The sequence below is a fragment of the Dermacentor andersoni genome, chromosome 5 (assembly GCF_023375885.2).
Source record: "Dermacentor andersoni chromosome 5, qqDerAnde1_hic_scaffold, whole genome shotgun sequence".
NCBI lineage: Eukaryota > Metazoa > Arthropoda > Arachnida > Ixodida > Ixodidae > Dermacentor > Dermacentor andersoni.
Window position 1 is genome coordinate 113,329,500 of NC_092818.1, and position 19,298 is coordinate 113,348,797.

Consider the following 19,298-nt stretch of genomic DNA (forward strand, 5'->3'; position numbering starts at 1 on the left):
AGCTCATTGGATTTGAATCGCGAACTTTGTCCCAAGAAAAAGCTCTGAAGGCCTGCCAGTACACTTATTAGGCATACTGGTACTGATACTGTGACAGGAGACGGCGGGTGCGGGCGTGTATAATTACAGAAGACGCACTGTGTCCCGTGACAATTGCCCCTTCGCACGCTTGTTAAGCTTCGCCGCAATACTTTGCGTATGTTTCACCGCGAAAGATTCCTGTGCTGAGACGAAGCTGCCTTTCGGGAACCGGCATTATGCAACGAGCCGTGGTTTCTAAGCTTCGAAGCCAATCGAGGGGATTACAGAGTCGGAGTCGGTGCCATTGTTGACAGCGGCGAATTATTTCAATGAAAAATACGGCACATAACGGCAAGAACCTCAATAGCGAAAGTCGAAGTAGCTAGGCCTGGCGTTGCGCGGTAGTGGCTACGGCTGCCACCGAATCTGCTTGTGAAAGCGCCGGTTCGAGGCGGCGAGGTAATCAAAACGGTGGAAGTGGTGGCTTTGCTTAATGCCGTTTCGCCGCTGCGATCACAGCAAAAGGTCTGGAAAATCGGATGGCGAAGGGTTCTTGCGTCCGAAATTTCAGACGTTCTTATACATTGACTCTACACCGCGTGGTGGTGCCGCGAAAACGTCCGATTTACCGGGCGTCCAGAAAATCCGTCGTTGACTGTACACTGGTAACCCCTCCAACCGGAGATACGGCGTCAAAGACAATTCGTTACGATTCCTCTCTTTTACTCGAGCAAGCATTAGGGCGACTTTCTTTCCATTTCAAGAAAATGACACCTAATTTTCTCTGACAGAAGCACAAATTCCTAGAATTTTCCCAGAGTATTTCCACACTATTCAAAATCCCTGAGAAGTCCCGGTTTTCCCAGTTGGTAGACAGCCAGGCCGCCAACAGGTGGTGTATCAAGAAGCACACCCACCAGCTATGTTCTGTGCAAAAGCGAGGCCGTGTACGAGATCCCCACCACGTGCGACCCATCGTATATAGGACAATCGGGCTGAACGACCGTCTGCGCGAGCACGCCAGTAACGTAAAGGAAAAAAGCGGGAGTAATCTGGACATCCCCTGTGCAATGTGTGGCTGGTATCCTGTTTTTTAGAGACACTGGTTCTGCGCGGGTACAGAGAGCAAACAGCACGAGAGATTTTTGAGGCTTTTGCCATGATGTCTAAAGGTGACGCATGCGTCAGCTTTCCCTCGATCGCTCTTACTGACGAAGAGTTTAGGCATCTACGGCACTACTCTGATAGTGCATTTTAGTTTCATTTTTACGAGTTCGCTTTTATTCACTTAACGCACGCGTGGTTGGGAGTCCCTCTCCCTAGATACTTCTTTTCAAACGGTTCCCCTTTCCTCCACCCCCAGTGTAGGGTAGCAAACCGGATGCTGTTCTGGTTGAGCTCCCTGCCTTTCCTATCCTTGTTCTCTCTCTCTCTCTCTTCCCTCTTCTCTGGCACTACAAACTCTGGCTGCTTCTGTACTACTTTCAGCCCGTTCAGCAGCATTATACGACTTATTGGGTGCTTTTCAGGAAGTTTCCCCGGCACCTCTACGTGTGAAAGTGTGCTTAATTATACCGTGTGTCAATGGAAAATGGGTACACTCGCCTTGATTATGCATCAGCGTGGAGGCATAGATAGTGAGCACTATGCAGTCGAAGCTGTATAGGCACACACGCCTGTTCGGATGTGCAAGAACCGTCGGATTAAATAATATGTGAGTGCGCGGCTACACAGAGTAGTATCATAATCGCTCCTTCACTCACTGTTATGCTCACAAGGAGTTCTCGCGTTGCTTTCACTATTGCATACATCGTGCAAGCACTAAACGTGTCCCGTTGAGAAATGCCCGCAGTTGTGCTTACTTGTGTTTCCTTTCTTTGGGTACAGTGCCTAGTTGTAGCGTTCTGAATGCTACAACTAGGCACGGGGCCAAAAGAGAAGACACACAAGCAAATACAACTGCAGACATTTCTCAACGCGATCAGAATGCTACAACTAGGCACTGGGCAAAAAAAAAAAAAAAAAGGAAGGACAAGTAAACACAACTGCAGGTACTTCTCAACGCGACACGTTTCAGTCAACAAGGCGGTCACTTCAAAGTTGTCGGCGTAAGTATAAAAAATTAGAATATAGTAATTTAATTGCTCACCGCGCACAGTACGTACACTGCGGAAAACCGCGGTCCGTGGCATTGCATTCAAAACGGGAAAAATGGTGCAGTAGCTCTTATATTCTGTCAGTGAATTTCGAAACATTTGAACAATAACTTCAGTAAGCATACCTGGTGGATAGCCAGCATGCGCTCTCTCACTCGATCACCAGCGTTGCAAAAAATTTACAAGTAAAAAAACATCAAGGAGAAACACCACCGGAAATTTATCTAAGTGTGCGTAAGCATTGTGAAACTTGCGCATCTCCTCGCAGCCCGGTGTCATCACCAATGTTATCAGACTTGATCCGACCAGTATAAACGACAGCACTGCAGTGACGCGAACTATGGCCGACGGAGGCGCAAGGTGAATTGATGACGCAAGCAACTATGCAGGTGGCGGGGCCAGGCGCGCTGGTTTTGTTGCAATCATTATAATCCGTTATCGCTGTTTAGCGCCTTATCCATTCTTGTCGAACCATTATCAAGCACGAGTACTCCGAAGGTGGCTGCGTATGGCGCGGCCGCACGGGCTCTATCTTGAAAGCTACCTGCGATGGAGACAGAGTGTGGCGAGTGCTGATAGCTTCGTGTGCACTGTGTTTTCGCCGCTTAGTTCGTGCTGAAGCGAGAGGCAGCACGAAGGTCAATTCGCTCGCTGCTGCGAGCCCTATCTTGAAAGCGATCATCTTACGAGGCCGACGGACGGATTTCCTCGTTGGGTAGGCATAGATATCGTTACGCATTTAAAAAAGCACAACCACGGTCTCAATATCATTAGGTTTCGCAAGCAATTTGTAGTCACGCTGGCAAATTCCTGTCCCAGTTGGCATTCGAGAAGCAATTTGTCGGCGCGACCATACATTGCTCTGGAAACTACCTCTGCGTGCTTCGCCCCGTGTACGACCGTAAGGTCGTGTCGTAAAGCTATAAAACCGTAGCCTATGCCACCTGTAGTTATTTATTTGTGGCTCCCCAGTAAATACGCAAGCCGAAAAAGTAAAAGAAAAAAAATTCAAAATGAAAGACATTTCCGCCTTGGTATTTGCAACCCAATATTTTCGTTCTAACGCAACTTTTCCACATTATTTTCCACAGCATGGAACACGCTCGCATCTCCGCGAGCGTGTTCCATGCTTACGTGCTGGGGAATGAGGCCCCCTGACCTGCCGCGCCCCTAGCGAGCGAACCGGGAACACTGATCAAGGAAGTGACGCGTTCCCAGGCATCATCGAGACGCCTGTCTACTGAGACAACAGAGACACCTGTCTCTGGCTAACACTAATATGTGGCAATCCTGTACACCAATAGCCAAGAAAGAATAGCTGCAGTAGCTCATTGGTAAAGAAATGCACGCGTAATATGGGAGATGTGGGATCGGCTCCCCCTTTCAAAGAGCTCCCACATTTCAATTAAACGTAACAGTCAGTTCCTCCTACGCTTTCACTGGCTTCATTGTCTGTTTGCTTCATATCGTTCTAATAAAAGAAGCCGAGCCCTGTAGTTGCCCCTTGTTCTTCTCGGTCTTGTTTTCCTCCAGTCATCAATTCCTATACAATGCAGGTCGCATATACAGATATACACACATACACATATACAGGCTGTACAAAAAGTAACTGTGCACTGAAAAAGGTGGCCTTAACATTTCCAACTTTTAGGTACGGCCGTGCGGTGACCGCTACAGAAGATGCTGAAAATGTCCGCCACCCACTTGAAGACATGTCTGCACACGACGCTACGCATCGTTAAATACTCGGTGGATGCTTGGTAGAGTTATCTGTGCAGTGTGCAAGGTAAGGGCTGTGTGTACCTCCTGCAGCGTTTGAATATTGTTTTTGGCACACCTCCCCTTTGAGTGCACCCCACAGACGTTTTCAGACAAGACTAGACGTCTTGCGATATCATATTGCAGGTGAAAGTGTGATGTCATTCATAAGTATAATTATACTGTTATTTTTTTCACAGCACAGTTGCTTTTCGGACACCCTTCACATGCGAATGGAAATGAAACTAGCGGGATGCAAATTAGAGGGAGCTAGCAAAATTGAGGACCCATTCCACTCTGTGAATGGGTGGATGACCAGCGAAGCCGTAGCACATTACACAGGGTTTGATAAAAGTAAACGTATTTATTTTCATAATTTGGTAATAGCAGTGACAATAGCTTTGTGATTACTGTGATATATAGTGATTGGTTCGGTTACAACCTTAGACAGAATCTTTGTCAAAGTCAAATCTACACACGACCGTTGTTGAGTAGTTGAGTGACTGGATTGGTGTGGCCCTTCAAACTAAACTTTTTCTAGCACAAACTGAGTGAACCGTCTCTTGTATGATTTCGAAATGTCCGCATTGAAGTCTCCTACGATAAGCACAGCGTTAGCGACATCGCAACTAACCCACGCATAGTGAGTAGCCACAACATGTTTTGCTTGCTTAGAGGGGTATAAGCCATTAATGATGATAGTTTTTGTTGACACACACGAAAAATACACGGAACCCTAGTCATATACAGCTTCGCTATAAAAAAGAACAACTGGTGTATATTCACCTTAAGAGCGCTGTCGACTCTGTCCTTAGGGAGCGAGTAGCAGTCGTGCATAATCCTCTGAAAGGTCCTCAAGACGCTGGCTTGGAAGAGCATCGGGTACATCTTGAGGTCCACGGCGAGACGGTGCAGCATGCGCAACACATGTTGGTTCGTCGCCGGTGAGTTCGTCCGGAAATGAGAGAGCAGCTTGCAGTAGGCAATCACCACTTTCGGGTTGGCGAATCTGCAAGCAGAGCAGGGCAACAGTTTACATCGCGCCCTTACCCCCGCGAGAAAAAGGACAAACACGCAAAGAAACGCAAAATTGAAATGAGGAGCAAAAGACCTAAAGAAGGGCAGACCGCAAGTTGCTCTAAATGGTCCCTTCCAGACAGCAGAAGTTTCCGTGTGGTTCCTATCCAGTAGAAATTCGTACAATATACAGAGCCCACCATCCTTAGATTGCGATAACATACAGATATTTAGTCCGCTCTGTTCCCGCTTCATTGTCGAATACGTATCGACGAGCGAGAGAGAAGCTTACAGACAAACACCGCACCCTGAATACCTCCACCATAAAATATACGTCATGGAGCACTTGAACAAAGCGCTTCCCGACAAGCTAGGCATGTAACGTCGTCGTCATGCATGGGACCCTATTCTCCAGAGACGCCGCCGCTCGAGTTTGTTTACGGCCAGAACAGCCGCCGCAATGCTCGACGTTATGCTGCCGAATATCAGTGGCGATCACGCCATACGAAACGCTGCACAGTTGATTCAGCTCACCAGTATCGCGTCAAAAGCCAGCAGCCAACCAACACTGGACGCCTGCGACGCCTCTACCAGCGCTACGCACCCGACGAACGTGTCTAAGTTGGGACGCCTGTTTGACGGCGAGGTCTAAGCGCGAAGCTTCTCGGTCGTTACGTCGGTCCATAACACGCCGGGCGACGAATGCGAGAAGTGGAATACGAAGTCGAGACCCATCGTGCAACGAAGCGACAGCGACGTGTCGGACGACGTCACGTCGTTTCCGTAGCGCTTGTTAGTAGTTCATCGTTACAGGGAAACAGCGAAGATATCTGGCTAGGAGGAAGAGAGGCACAAATAAGCGGTGCGTGTGTCATCTTTGGGCCTCCCCTCCCCTTCGTCAGATTTTCGCGCTGTTTGTTTACCCGTAACGAGCAGCGGTACGTATGCATCATATCTGACAAACAATTCCAAACACGTTGGCTAGCACGACACAGAGAGAGAGAGAGAGAGAGAGAGAGAGAGAGAGAGAGAGAGAGAGAGAGAGAGAGAGAGAACGAACTTTATTAGTGGTCTAACTGTCCGGGTCTTGGCTCCGTAGCCTTCTCATAAAGGACTTCCGTGGTGAAGCTAGCCACTTAGAGGAAGCTTTAGCCCGGGGACTCCTATCTAAATACATGCAAAAAGAGAAATTGTTTTTCCCGGGAACCACTGTACCGAATTTGATGACGTTTGTTATATTTAAAAGAAAAAGCTAACTTTGGTGACAGTTGGAATCAGATTTTCTAATTCGAGCCGCCAATTAAAAAAAATTGCTTAAAATCGCGAATCTTTAGAAAACGCAACTGTTAAACTTACTACTCTGTAACTTATGCAGCAATGAAAAATTATATCACAAGTTTCTCAACTTGGCATCTAACAATATATTTGGCATCTAATAGTACAGTCGACTGATAATTTGACATTACTGCGCGAGCGTCGACTGGCCAACCGGCCAGCACCATATAACGGCGCGAAGCGACGAGATCAGCAAGAGTAGCGCATGCGCACCAAGTTCACTCAAAGCGTATCAGGCTCTTCCTACCAACACGACTGGTGCAATTAAATAGGAGCCAGCTTCCCGACTTACCGAAGTCCTTAATTGCTTATATCTTTTCTTTTTTGAATTTAGCGTGTGCTGCTCTAATGGGCTTGCATAGAAAAATAATGAACAAAATGTGCAAAGCTGCAATGCAACTGTACCATAAGGGCAAGAAAGAGTGGCGCGAAAGGGTGTTATCAACATTCCGATCTAGTTTCGAAAGTGGCGCAAGCCTCCACTGAGTTAATGGCGACAGGGGCGATGTCATGCCTGTGGGAAGAGCCTAGCAGACGAAACTTGCGCTTCGAGTGAACTTTGTGCGCATGCGCTACTCTTGCTGATCTCATTGCTTCGCGCCGTTAGAGGGCGCTGACTGACCGTACAGTTGACGCTCGCGCGGTACTCTTAAAGAATCAGTGTACTATACACATAAAGCGGTAAAAAAAAAAAAAAAAAAGACGATATATTATACATGGCTCTTAAGTACACCACTCATATATGAGCAGGACTTTCAAAAACACTTGAAAACGATGTAACAAATTCACGTCAGCTATAAACTAATACATGAAACCTGTTCTTTTTGGATGTTTTAACGAATGCAGTTGACAAAATTGCGATACCTGTTCGAGGTGCCAAGTAACGTATTTGTAATATTAGTGGTTTTATTTTTTTTTCATGCTTTCTGATTCACGGCAATATTTGTAAAAATATTCAAGCTCTACGTAATATTCCCCTTCCAACACAGTTGCCAGAATATAACATTCTCTCTAAAATGCAACACATTTCATTAAAATCGGCTATGGTGTTATCCCTAAAAAGCAGTTGTGCCTTTTACATGTCTTTAAATAGGTGGCATTGGACTTGGATCCAAACTAAAGCTTCCTCTTAAGCGTTTCTAGAGTTGTGGCTCGGCTCTCTGCCGCAGAGCGATCTACTATTTCTAGGTGTTTCGTTGAACGGGTTGGGGTATCTTGTTGACATAAAAAATTTTTTTTACGCGTTGTATGGCTTAGCATTTGAAGCTGGTACGTGGTCAACAGACTGGACGGTGAGAAACGTTCGACGATTACTCAGAGAGGAGCGTTCTTCTTGTGTCCATCTTTTGCCACTCGAGCAGTCGCCGAATACTTTGCTATGGAATTGAGAACGTTCAGATTCACGGCCTCAGTAGCTCGGCGTTCGCAAAGCTACTGAAAGTTGTTTCACCAAGGAACATTGATCTTCCATAAAAAAAAGGCGAGGGTGGCAGCCAGAACCCGAACTGTCTTCAGAAGAGTTATCAAAGAATAACGATAGACGCTTTACAACGTTAAAAAGTAAGGAAGACAGCTAATAACACGAAAAAAAAAAAGCTAGATTGTTCGTGTTTATTTTTAATTCGTACGATTTCTAGCGAAACAAGGAAAAAATGTAAAGGAGCTCATATAAAAGCGCACAAGTCTGCGTCGTAGCGGAAAGCTGTTCTAAGAGCTTTGAGAAGACTAGTAAAATAATCGAGATGGGGAAAAATATGCTGAGTACAGGGCTGCCCGTTTCACTATACAATATAACAGCAAAAGTACGGCTTCAAAGTTCGGAAACAAGAGTGAGCCGGCGAATGTTTCCTTATGCACTGCCTAGCTGCTCCGTGCGCCAATACACTAACGCCGTTAAAACGCACCAATAAACTCGAATATGCAGCGCCAACGCCTTTGAATAAGGGAGCTCGCCAGGGCACTCGCTCGAAGCACGAATGAGGATAAGTAGCAGTGAAAAGTGCCGGAAGCTGCTTAAGTGAAGTTGATATCATGAAATACAGTGAAAGTTCTCCCGGCTTTGACGAACTTACAGGAAACCTTCGATTAATGTACCGCGAAAATCGCGTATGTATGCGACGAGATTAGTTATTTATTTTATGTTTAGCATACTAAATCAGGATAACTTTCGAAGAACATTGCATTCGGAGGTGATGACTTACTTATAGTTCTTGCTGAACATTATATATATATATATATATATATATATATATATATATATATATATATATATATATATATATATATATATATATATATATATATTCAGGTTGGCCTATTCGCTGAGATCAGTATGCACAGCAGAACAACCTTTGGCAGAATATATAGCAAGCGGATATTCGGGGCCTAAGAGACTGAGTGAAACCGTTACTCTTCGTTGCTGAACACGGTAAAACTGGAGAGCAACGGCAGAAAAAGTTTCCGCAATCTTGCCGAACATTCGTGGCAACTTTAGGAGTAGACGCTGCCACTTTCAAAAGGAGGGTTTTAGAAAAAGCACTCTACACGAACAAGTATATTGCCAGACAAGAATACCTTGAAAGGGTACATCGGCTACAAGTAGGCCTTCACCCTAACCGTCGCTTTGTTTTCTTACATTTATGTTACTGCACGCATGACCCGCCTGAAGAGAAGCGAGATAAACAAATATACCGAAGGGACATAAGCGACGGATTGGGCTCACAGGGACCTACACTGAATACGCTCGGCCATCGCGATACAGGAAATGGCAGTGAACAAAATTTGTATCTTAAGTCACTGAAATGCTTGCACACACACTGCGTTAAAGCTGACTTAAAGGGGTTGGGACACCAAATTTTGAGGCTATAAAAAGCATGTTGTAGGCTGCGTCCGTATGCAAGGACACCCAGAACGAGGTATTGGACGCTGCAAACATTTAAAAAAACATTTTAATTCAGCTCCAAAAAGTCATTAAAAACTCCTTCTCGTGGTCGAGACCCATCGCTAACGCGGCAGTTATGACGTCACAGAGGAGGAACGAAAATATTGACGTCATAGCACACTAGCACAAAAACGTGACGTATGATGAGTAGCGATGAAATGCCGATTACGGAGCCTGCTGAGCCCAGCGACCGAGCATAGCCTCCACTATGACCGAGCTACAGGAATATAGAAATCCTTTCTTAATGCAAAGAAGGGGTAAGGCGTGCAGACACGGACACAAGAGGAGAGAAGTGGACAACACGAACGCCGCACGGCGGCCCGCGAACGGCAAACTGCGTGTAACACTAGCCGGCCGACTCCGAAAGGGACCAGGATATGCGGCGTTCGTGTTGTCCGCTTCTCTCCTCGCATAGTCGCATAGTTCGGCAGCTCGGAGCGGTCTCTCGTTCGCTTAGGCTTTCTCAATGTGAGGGCCCCTCCACGTTACCGGCACGGAGACTCGCCGCACGCCGTTTGCCGTTCGCGGGCCCCCGTGCGACAGCGGTTTTGCTCGCGAACAACGAGATTTCCTTGCCGTAGAGAGGACGGGCCCGGGACCTATTTGTGCGGCAGCCGTACGGCGAAGCGGCCAATCAGCGACCGAGGAGTGGTCACTCTGGCACCGACGGCAGCCTCACCGCCTCTGATCGTTCGGCGCCGCCGATATCGTCGCTAGGCCTTTTCCGGTTCACTTCAAAGCTAAAGCTTACGGCGCTTCGGAATGAATCACCGACTCTCACAAGCAGCAATATTTTCTTACCGTTGTTGTCGCTCTTCGCAATAATTGTAATAATCGCGACATGCACTTCGAATCGCCAGTTGTATACCTCTGCTGGGAGAGCCCGGGTACGCGCGAGCAGACGACGCAGCATTGTTTTACGTCACTATTTTTTGTGGCCCACGTGACCAAGCCTTGTTGCGTTTCCTCCTCTGTGACGTCATAGCATCCCCCGGAGCCCAGAAAGCGAAACCGAAATCGATCGGTATAATAATGCTATTATTAAATTATTTATCGGATACATATGAATCCCGCTGTGCGTATCGTGCTTCCTGAAGCATGACGCAACGTTTGAATCAACAAACGCATGAACGAAAATTTTGATGTCTCGACGATTGATGAAAAGTACAGGCAAGCAATTCATACAGAAACAGGCCCCCACGCATAAACCACTAAGGGCTCAAAACGAGGCATAGGCATGATACTTGCCCTTCCCCCTCAGTCAGCCACCCACCCAGCCTCTGTCGAGGGTCACATCATCTTGCTGATAGAACGGCGAATTATTATTTCCGGATTCCCGGATTTAGTTTTCAACAAGGACAATGAAGCTTCGCTGACGTGCCTATCTGCACGACAATGTACGAGGCAGAGATAGAGCACGGTGGTCCTTTCGAACAGTTTTTCGCATCCACACGTAAAGCAGTGTTGAACCAAAAAGGAAACAGAGGGGTAATCGTAATGAACAGCTATGTTCCCGCAGGCGCACGTGAATGAATATGTTCACCGTCGCGACTGTGCAACGACAGTACTGAGTACACTAAATCTCTTATTGCGTTGAAGAATTTAGCGCGTAGGCTTGGCAGAACTACAAATGCCACCAAACTAAAATTTATAAAAAATGCTCTAATGTGACGGAGTCCTAATTCAACACACTTCTCTGTCACTTATGTAAATTCAAGCAAAGGCGTACCGCGCTTCCTGATCAAAAAAAAAAAAAAAAAGAAATTCGCAACACGGCGAGACACAGTGTTTTCGCACAGACTGTTTTCAAGTATAATTTAAACTTTCTTACGTTCACACACGTTCTTTGACTGCAAATTGGTTTGTCTAAGCATTTCCCCAATTTTGAAGTATAAGTTGCCGGCCGTGTTGCCGAAAAGACAACTTGGGGCCACATAATTTCTGTAACGCTTGCTGCATATTGATTATATATATATATATATATATATATATATATATATATATGGGACGCACAATGCGAGACGTTTACACAGAGATGTGACGAGCACGAAGGCCATGCATGATCGTTGATTTCGGGATTGAGTATCTCTAGTGTCCCAGTGGCAAATGCCCATTGTGGAGGAGTGATCAATAATCGACAAATACGTATTGGTCCACACTTAATCGCTGTCATAGAAAGCACTATAAATCAAAGAAGCCGCCGTTGAACATAATGCGTTCTTTCACCAAAAGCCGTGTGTGCTTTTCAAATACCTGTGAATCGACGTTATATGTTCAGGTTTTACGTAGGATTTATTTAAATTATTATTATGCAAGAAAAAGAGGTGCCATTACTAGCACTATTTTGTCAGTCAGCATAGAAGGGTTATATAAGCTCTTTCTCTGGCACTTTTATTCGGTGCACATTTAACCTTGGTACATATATCTGCCGATATACCAGACCAACCCAGCTGAAGACAGCAGCCACGCCCAACCTAGGAGGGATAGCAAAGAAAACTTCACTTTAAGAAAATCAACCACGATGCAGTCCTTTGTAGTGAACTTAGGGCAACATTGTGACGACTTTCTGATTATCTTGTGACACTTTATGACACTATGGATATATGCCTAAACAGAACAATGTGTGTTTGCGCTGCTCTGCTTGGTGGACACGACTGGCCTGTTAGGCGTTCTGAAAAAAATCGAAATCTCCACACAGGGGTTCGGCCATCAAAATAATATTTTGGCCGTTTAGAAGAACCGGCATAACTAGGCCAATCGCTGCAAAGAGCCACAAAATACCGGAACGATTGGAGATTTCCGTCAGCAATGGGACGCTTCCCCCACTTCCAGATGTGCTCTGTAAATCGTGCTTTTCTGTTAGGCAAGAGTGCATTGCAAAAAAACATGCTTACCAAAGTTAAAGGGGAAGAGTCGAAGGAATGTTGTGAATTTCACGTCTTGATATCACCCAAGCCCTTTTGCTTTAGGTGGACGCATTTGAACAAACATAATAGCCCTAACGAAAGAAGAACAAAAGAAAAGGTGTGCCGTTCGAGGGAAGCCAGCGGGATTATTTCATATGGACAGGATGACCTTAAACACATGAAGCGGAAGAATTGATCGAGCCATGCGTCTATTCACAAAATCAATTGTTCTTCAGCGACATGACTTCTTTATTCCAGCTTGAACCATGACAAGAAAAAGCGAATTTCTATCACTTGTCCTTTCTTTCCTTCTGTCTTTAGACCAGAAACACGGCCAAGGGGCAACGACTCGGGGGCAATCATGGAGTTATTAACAGCTCATATTAAAGCTATCCAGCAGTAACCGTGGAAATTCTCGGCTAACGTAATATAACGACTCAAAGTCCCGTTGGCAAGTAGTATCGATCACGGAGTACAAATGATAACGTCCGGTTATTCCCTAATCATTTCGCCGACTCTCTCATTCATCGCGGTCGGACCGATGCTTAAGGAAGCCCATAACAGTACACATACACGAAAGAAATACTATTTCATAGTTAATACTGTTTCATAGTTCGTGCTCTGGCAACAAAGTTCCACAACCTCCTTCAGTGCGGCGGCTATCAAAAATGCAGTAAGACAGCTCCCCAAATCATAAGCAGAGCGTAAACACGCGTGTTCTTACAGAAAAAAAAAAAAAGAAAACGATAAAAAGTAAATTCTGATGTTTCATGTGCCAAAAACCATAAGATCATGAGGCGCGTGTTACTAGCGGACTCCCGATTAATTTTGACCACCTGGGGTTCATTAACGTGCATTCAAATGTAGGTACACGAGCGTTCTTGTATTTCGCGTACATCTAAATGCGACCGCCGCGGTTGAGAACCGAACCCCCGACATCGTGCTTAGCAGCGCCACGCCATAGCCACTATGCTACCGCGGTGGGTGAATAAAAGAAAACACCTGTTGCCCCACTGCTTAGCCTAAAGCCATGAGCAGTCGTGAGCGTCTCGGTGCTTAGTCGGAAAATGAGGGAAGCAAAGCTCTCATGAGGGCACCCGGCATGCAGCGAACAGTCAAGATTCGGTGAAGGGAAAGAAACAAGATCAGGTATTTCGAAAAAAAAAAAAAATCCTCCAGAGCGACGTACTCAAACATAATGAATGAAAAAGAAGTGTACACGCAGCGCCGCAAAAAATACGAAACCGAAGACCAATCGCCGCGTTGTTGAGAAAATGACAAACAACCGCAGATTATCTCCGGAAGAGACGACACGACACGCCAACACAGGAACCAGCGATAAGTGCAGCCTGTGAGCCGACACAGAGAAGCAACTACATGTCAGGCTCTGACAGGGAGACGCTTCGAAGAAACCACGTCGCAGACGCAGTGAGTGCAAGTGAGTGCAAGGCACCGCCTACATGCAGGGGCGTCTTAGGAATACTTCTGGGTTGCCCGTGCAATAGTCTTTCTAGAAATAGAACCTGCCCCAGTGCAGAGTAGCCAACCGGGCTCTGTCCTGGTTAACCTCCATGCCCTTACAGTTATCCTTTCTCTCTCTCTCTCTCTCTCTCTAGAGATTAAACATATCTATCCGAGGAATTACGAGACATAAACACCGTCGCTTCGCCAGAAATGCATGAAATTGCTATTACTATGGAAGATCTGGCGTGCACGTGCGTGTCTGGAGAGAGAAAGAGTCGTGTCAGCTACGACGGCAAGTTAACCGACGAAACTTCACGGTACACGGTCACTGAGGGCAACGAGCCCTCTAAATGTTAGCTCCTCCCCGGACGCCGGCGAAAGCTGCAGGATGTGTATACAAACGAAATAACACAAAGGCCAACCACGAGAAATCACCCAAAAAAGTTAGCAATTTTACATCGGAGATAAATTACAAAATCTTCTGTTGGCAATTAAATATACCTACTCTGGTTCAAGAAGCACCGCTTTCTGCAGTAGGTCTCTCTCTTCTAAATAAGTCAGTGAGCTGCATTACAGCGAGTAGTTCCCATTGTTTACTTAACTGGCCTTCAGATATCCACGCCCTGCTAGTCATAAGCAATCCATTTGACGCCTGGATAATTAGAATGCGAACTCGTTTGAAAACGGTGCATTTGAGATGCGCTCACCGCGAGATGCAACGTACGCTTCCTGCGCTGTGCCACAGTGCTAGCTGAAAAGTACGAAACATAATGGCAAAAGGGCAAAATCCATTGCTGTCATTAACTCCAGCGGTGGAGTTCTTATCGCACGGGGCAAAAACAGGGTATGAGACTTTATTTTTCCGTTTATTTTATTTTCTCTGCGCGGCCATGGTGCACTCCCCGAGACCTGAAACGCCATCAACGTAGAGGAAGCGTAGTGGAGCAAGCGGCGCGCACACAATTGCCGACGCCAGAAAAAACGCACTACAAAAAGCAAAGCGGGCCGCTCGTCCCACAGCGTTGTCGGTGTTTAGAACGACGAATAACCTAGCTTTCCTATCAAAGGCACCCTAAAGATAAACAATAAACATGTTTAGCCTGATAAAGTGTTCTTTCCGAACTCGGTTTTCGCTAATTTCGCGGCAATATGTTTATTACTAGAAGGGACAATGAAGGTTACTAGTTTGTTTTCGCTTTTCCTTTTTAGCACAGAAACTCCAGCGCGCTTACATCAAAGTGATGTCACAGATTCTAACGTTTTTTTTAGATTTTCGCATTTGGGCCGCTGCGGCTCTCGAAACTTGTCATGTTCCGTCTTTGACTCAAGTTAGAAAACAATGTATAATAATAATCATCATCATCATCAGCCTGGTTACGCCCACTGCAGGGCAAAGGCCTCTCCCATACTTCTCCAACAACCCCGGTCATGTACTAATTGTGGCCATGTCGTCCCTGCAAACTTCTTAATCTCATCCGCCCACCTTACTTTCTGACGCCCCCTGCTACGCTTCCCTTCCCTTGGAATCCAGTCCATAACCCTTAATGACCAACGGTTATCTTCCCTCCTCATTACATGTCCTGCCCATGCCCATTTCTTTTTCTTGATTTCAACTAAGATTTCATTAATTCGCGTTTGTTCCCTCACCCAATCTGCTCTTTTCTTATCCCTTAACGCTACACCCATCATTCTTCTTTCCATAGCTCGTTGCGTCGTCCTCAACTTAAGTAGAACCCTTTTCGTAAGCCTCCAGGTTTCTGCCCCGTAGGTGAGTACTGGTAAGACACAGCTATTATACACTTTTGTCTTGAGGGATAATGGCAACCTGCTGTTCATGATCTGAGAATGCCTGCCAAACGCACTCCAGCCCATTCTTATTCTTCTGATTATTGTATAATCATTATTGTATAATGTCTAATCCACCATTAACCATGAAAAATTAAACTTGGCCGCAGCAGATGCCGTGAAGATTCCATGGCGTCCCAGCGAGCTAGCGCGACAATTTCAATGCGCCATCGGCAGCCGCCCTCCATTTCCGCGTCTTTTCTCGCTTACCAAGCCTTGCTTTTACGACATTAGCGACTCTTTCCTTTTTTTTTTGGCATTGTGGACAGGTAACTTTTTTACTAATACAGTTGAACTTATTTTTCTCTTTAGTGTTTCTTTGTGCAACAACTTAGCGTCGCCGTCTAAACTTCAACGCATACGTATTTCAATTCGCGTCGTTACGACGCCGTTAGAGACCACGAGCGTGAATGGCAACGTGCAGGGACGGCCTGTCCGAAATGCTTTACTTTCACAGAGCAAGTTTTGCGCACGGGCCAAAAGCTTCGCGCACGCGACTCAAAGTTGCCACAGGAAAAGGCCATCCAGTAAAAGCGGCATAAAATTTTTTTCATGCAAATGTCACTTTTTTCTCCCTCAACAACGTACAGCGCTTCACAGTCAACTGCGGGAAACTTATTACACGCGGGGGAATGCTTCGTGTGTGCTGCACAATGTTTTCGTTTTCGACAGCAGCCAAATGTGAGACTGAAAAAAAAAAAATGCAGGCACAGCACAGCTTCGTGGATGCGATGCAGTAAACGGAAGAAGCTAAGCGCACAAGACCGACGACCTATGCGAACACGTGCCTGCTAAGTACACTTTATAAAAGCATGGATGTTTCTGGGCCAACTCATTTGCCCAGAGGTACTCGGAGAATCGTACGTTTTCTTTTGCCCTAATATGTTTCAGCATGTTTTGGCAAGTTATTCTTAAATTTTACCAGGAGACAAAAGTATCACGCCTAGCCTACCTACCACCGCCGAGATAGTAGAATCCGGGCTCGGTACCAAACCAAACGTAGGTTATATTGAAATTAAGCAGAACAGTGTAAGCAGAAGTACCCCGTTCTCTTGCGGCAATAGTAGGAGAATCGATGATGAAAAGTGCGCTCATCAGGAATCTCCTCTAATTGTTTTCCTTGATCCGCAACTTCCTCGGAATCGCTGCATCTTAATTCGGTACCTAACCAACTGTGATAACGCGAAACAATTTTCCAGCGGAACAACATCTAGTTATGCGGCAGTCTAAGCAAGCGGACGAGGTGCGAAAAACATACAAGACATCCGCGTAAGCCAGCAGCGTGATTTTGTAGTTTAACTCGCCCATGGCTTATAAGCATTGGGAACTGCACAGCCAATTAGAATTAAATCTAAACTGCACGCCACTAAAGCGCTTATAGCTTTCTTCCGTGTTGATGCATTTGTGAAAGTGTATGTGTTAATGCCTGTGCGCGCCGTTTTTCGTTTTATCTCACATCCCTTCTTTCAGCATCACAATCTCACCTGCAGCGCCGCAGGGCTAACCCCTACAAATAACTTTAATCTTTCTCTCTCTCTCTCCCGGCTGATCAGAACACATACACTCTTCCAGGTAAGGCATTGTCCCTCCCTTTGGCTGCAGGCTCCTTGCGTGGCACGGATGTAAAGATGTCTGGCGAATTCGAAGTGCAAGCACCGTAGTCTTTTGTAACCTTTAAGCAATGAACCAGACGGAGAACTAAGTCGAACGCTAGTTTCGGGAAGCCACTGCGATTGCTGGGGCAAACGGAGGAAGAGCATCGGGACTCGATGAAAGATAGCGCGGTGTGCTATTAGCTCTTCAACAATGGAACAGGTCTCTTCAATAAGAACACTCCCACAAACCCCTCCAGTGTTCGCGTGCCTTTTGTGGACAGTCCTCGGGTTAAATAGTGACGTGTGGCATAAATATGACGCAGGAAAGTTCAATGCATCCCAGGCTCTCCTGATGATTACCCCCCTTCCCCCCCAACCCGCTGTTCGACTTTGACATGCAAAGTATACTGTGCTCTCACGGGGGGGGGGGGGGGGGGGGGGGGGGAGGATTGAGCGCCCAAGGGCTTTTTTCGTTCGAAAATCTCGATGGTTGTTGATTATCCACCTAACTCGGATATCAATACATTTCACCCAAATTGCTGCACAAGTATTCGGCGCATGTGCTTTGCGCGTATCATTGCTTCGCATGCAAAGAGCGCCGGAGATAGTCCTTCGGGCAACCATGTTACCGAGAAACAATTCCATCTGCATGCGTCGGAGTGATTGCCTACAAGCCAGCATTTTTGCATGCGCAATATACACAGCCTCACCGTAAACCTTTCCCATCACGTGTACAGTCTGAGATTCCAGAATTTTATAGCTACTCTGACAGTGAGTGCGTGTTTAACAGGAAAAGTCTGGTATAGCGCCTAAACATGCATTTTCAAACACCGGCTAATCATAATCAATCAGGGAAACGTATTACCAACGAGAAACATTCATTCCGATCCTCCTACGCGCACCTACCGTCGGCACCTAGGTCGTTTTCTCGAGATGACGGGGCTGCTTCATGAAAGCTGCGTGAGTAGTCTCTACTCTGATTTATTAATGAACCAGGGCGCTCTCTCTGCTGGTCGGGAGGGAAACTTAATAAAGAATGCATTACTAAGACGAACTATTCCGCGCATTGTCAGAGCTGTGTTTCAAATATATATATATATCTACATAGGAAAAGAATTTAGAGCACGGGTTCAGACAAATGTGACGAGCGAAGCACAGCGAGGCGCCGAACAGGTTTCCAATCACCTTGGGCAATCCCCGGCATTTCCACGAGAATAAAGGGACGGAGCGGAAAGGGCCTTTCATTTCACGACGGGTGTCTCAATATGTGTACCAGCATTTGATTTAGGGACGAAGCACCAGCGGGGTCTTTTGCTAGGACGTTACTCACAGCGTGGCTTTCGTCGCTATTGGAAGTGTATAGTATGTACGCGTACAGTGTGCCATTTTGCCGTTTTTTTTTCCTTTCCGTCCAAGATTTAGCACTTCCTCTTTAGAGGAGATCGAAACCTAGGCATGGCCATAAATTTTACGTTCGTTGCGTACATAACCCGGGAGCAGCAAAAGGAAAGAAAGATCGAAATAAGCGAAGGCACTCCAGGAAACTCGAAGGTACGGGTCCTCGTAAATAACTTTGGAGACAGACACTCTTGCTTCTCCGACCACTAGGAAGGCGTTAGGAGGCGGGGGAGGAAGCAGAGTAAGAACAAAACAAAGAAGACTGCGTCGCTCGGTAAAGAGGAGAGAAAAGCATCCAGTAAGGGGGACGCGTCCCCACGTCAACACTTCGGAGTCGTAACTCTGCCGGCCTGGGTGCGAGAGAGCTCACCGCGCCTCGCTGTCGTCGCGAAGCTGGGCTCCGGTCGGGACGACAGTGGAGAGAAGGCTGGCGCTAAGCGAAGGGAACGTACAGAGTGGAAAACAGTAATGAAAAAAAAAAGCCTGCTCATTCGTGAAAGCCCGCAGCGACACAGCTACGCGGTGGAGAGAGCGTGAGGGGGTTGAGCTGGGGTGCTCAAAGCGGAGAACGAAGCTTCGGAACCCTAGCGCATACACGACGACGAAGCGTACTCGGGCGTCACCTGATATAGTGACGCAATCTTCATCGCATTCCACGAGTGACTTGTCAGTACGGCGCTCGGAGAAGAGTGCCCTCCCCCTCCCCACCATCCCTTTACACGCGAACCCGCTCGTTCGTAGGTGCATGCGCGAGTGAGAGCTGATGTGAGCGCACACGTTGTTGGCGAGAGATACGCGGTTCGATCGTTCGTTCGCACCGAGCGATGGTGCTTGCTGCTCGGCTTCGCCGACCTGCTTGCAG

General features: G+C 46.5%; 1 protein-coding gene across 1 annotated transcript in view; it reads right to left on the reverse strand.

The window, feature by feature from the left end:
• timeout (circadian regulator timeout) overlaps positions 1–19,298 on the reverse strand; it is a 316,230-nt gene that overhangs the window by 62,188 nt on the left and 234,744 nt on the right. The window contains exon 17 of the mRNA XM_050178451.3: positions 4,722–4,944. Within this exon, the coding sequence (XP_050034408.1) occupies positions 4,722–4,944 (223 nt within the window). The remainder of the gene's footprint in view (positions 1–4,721; positions 4,945–19,298) is intronic.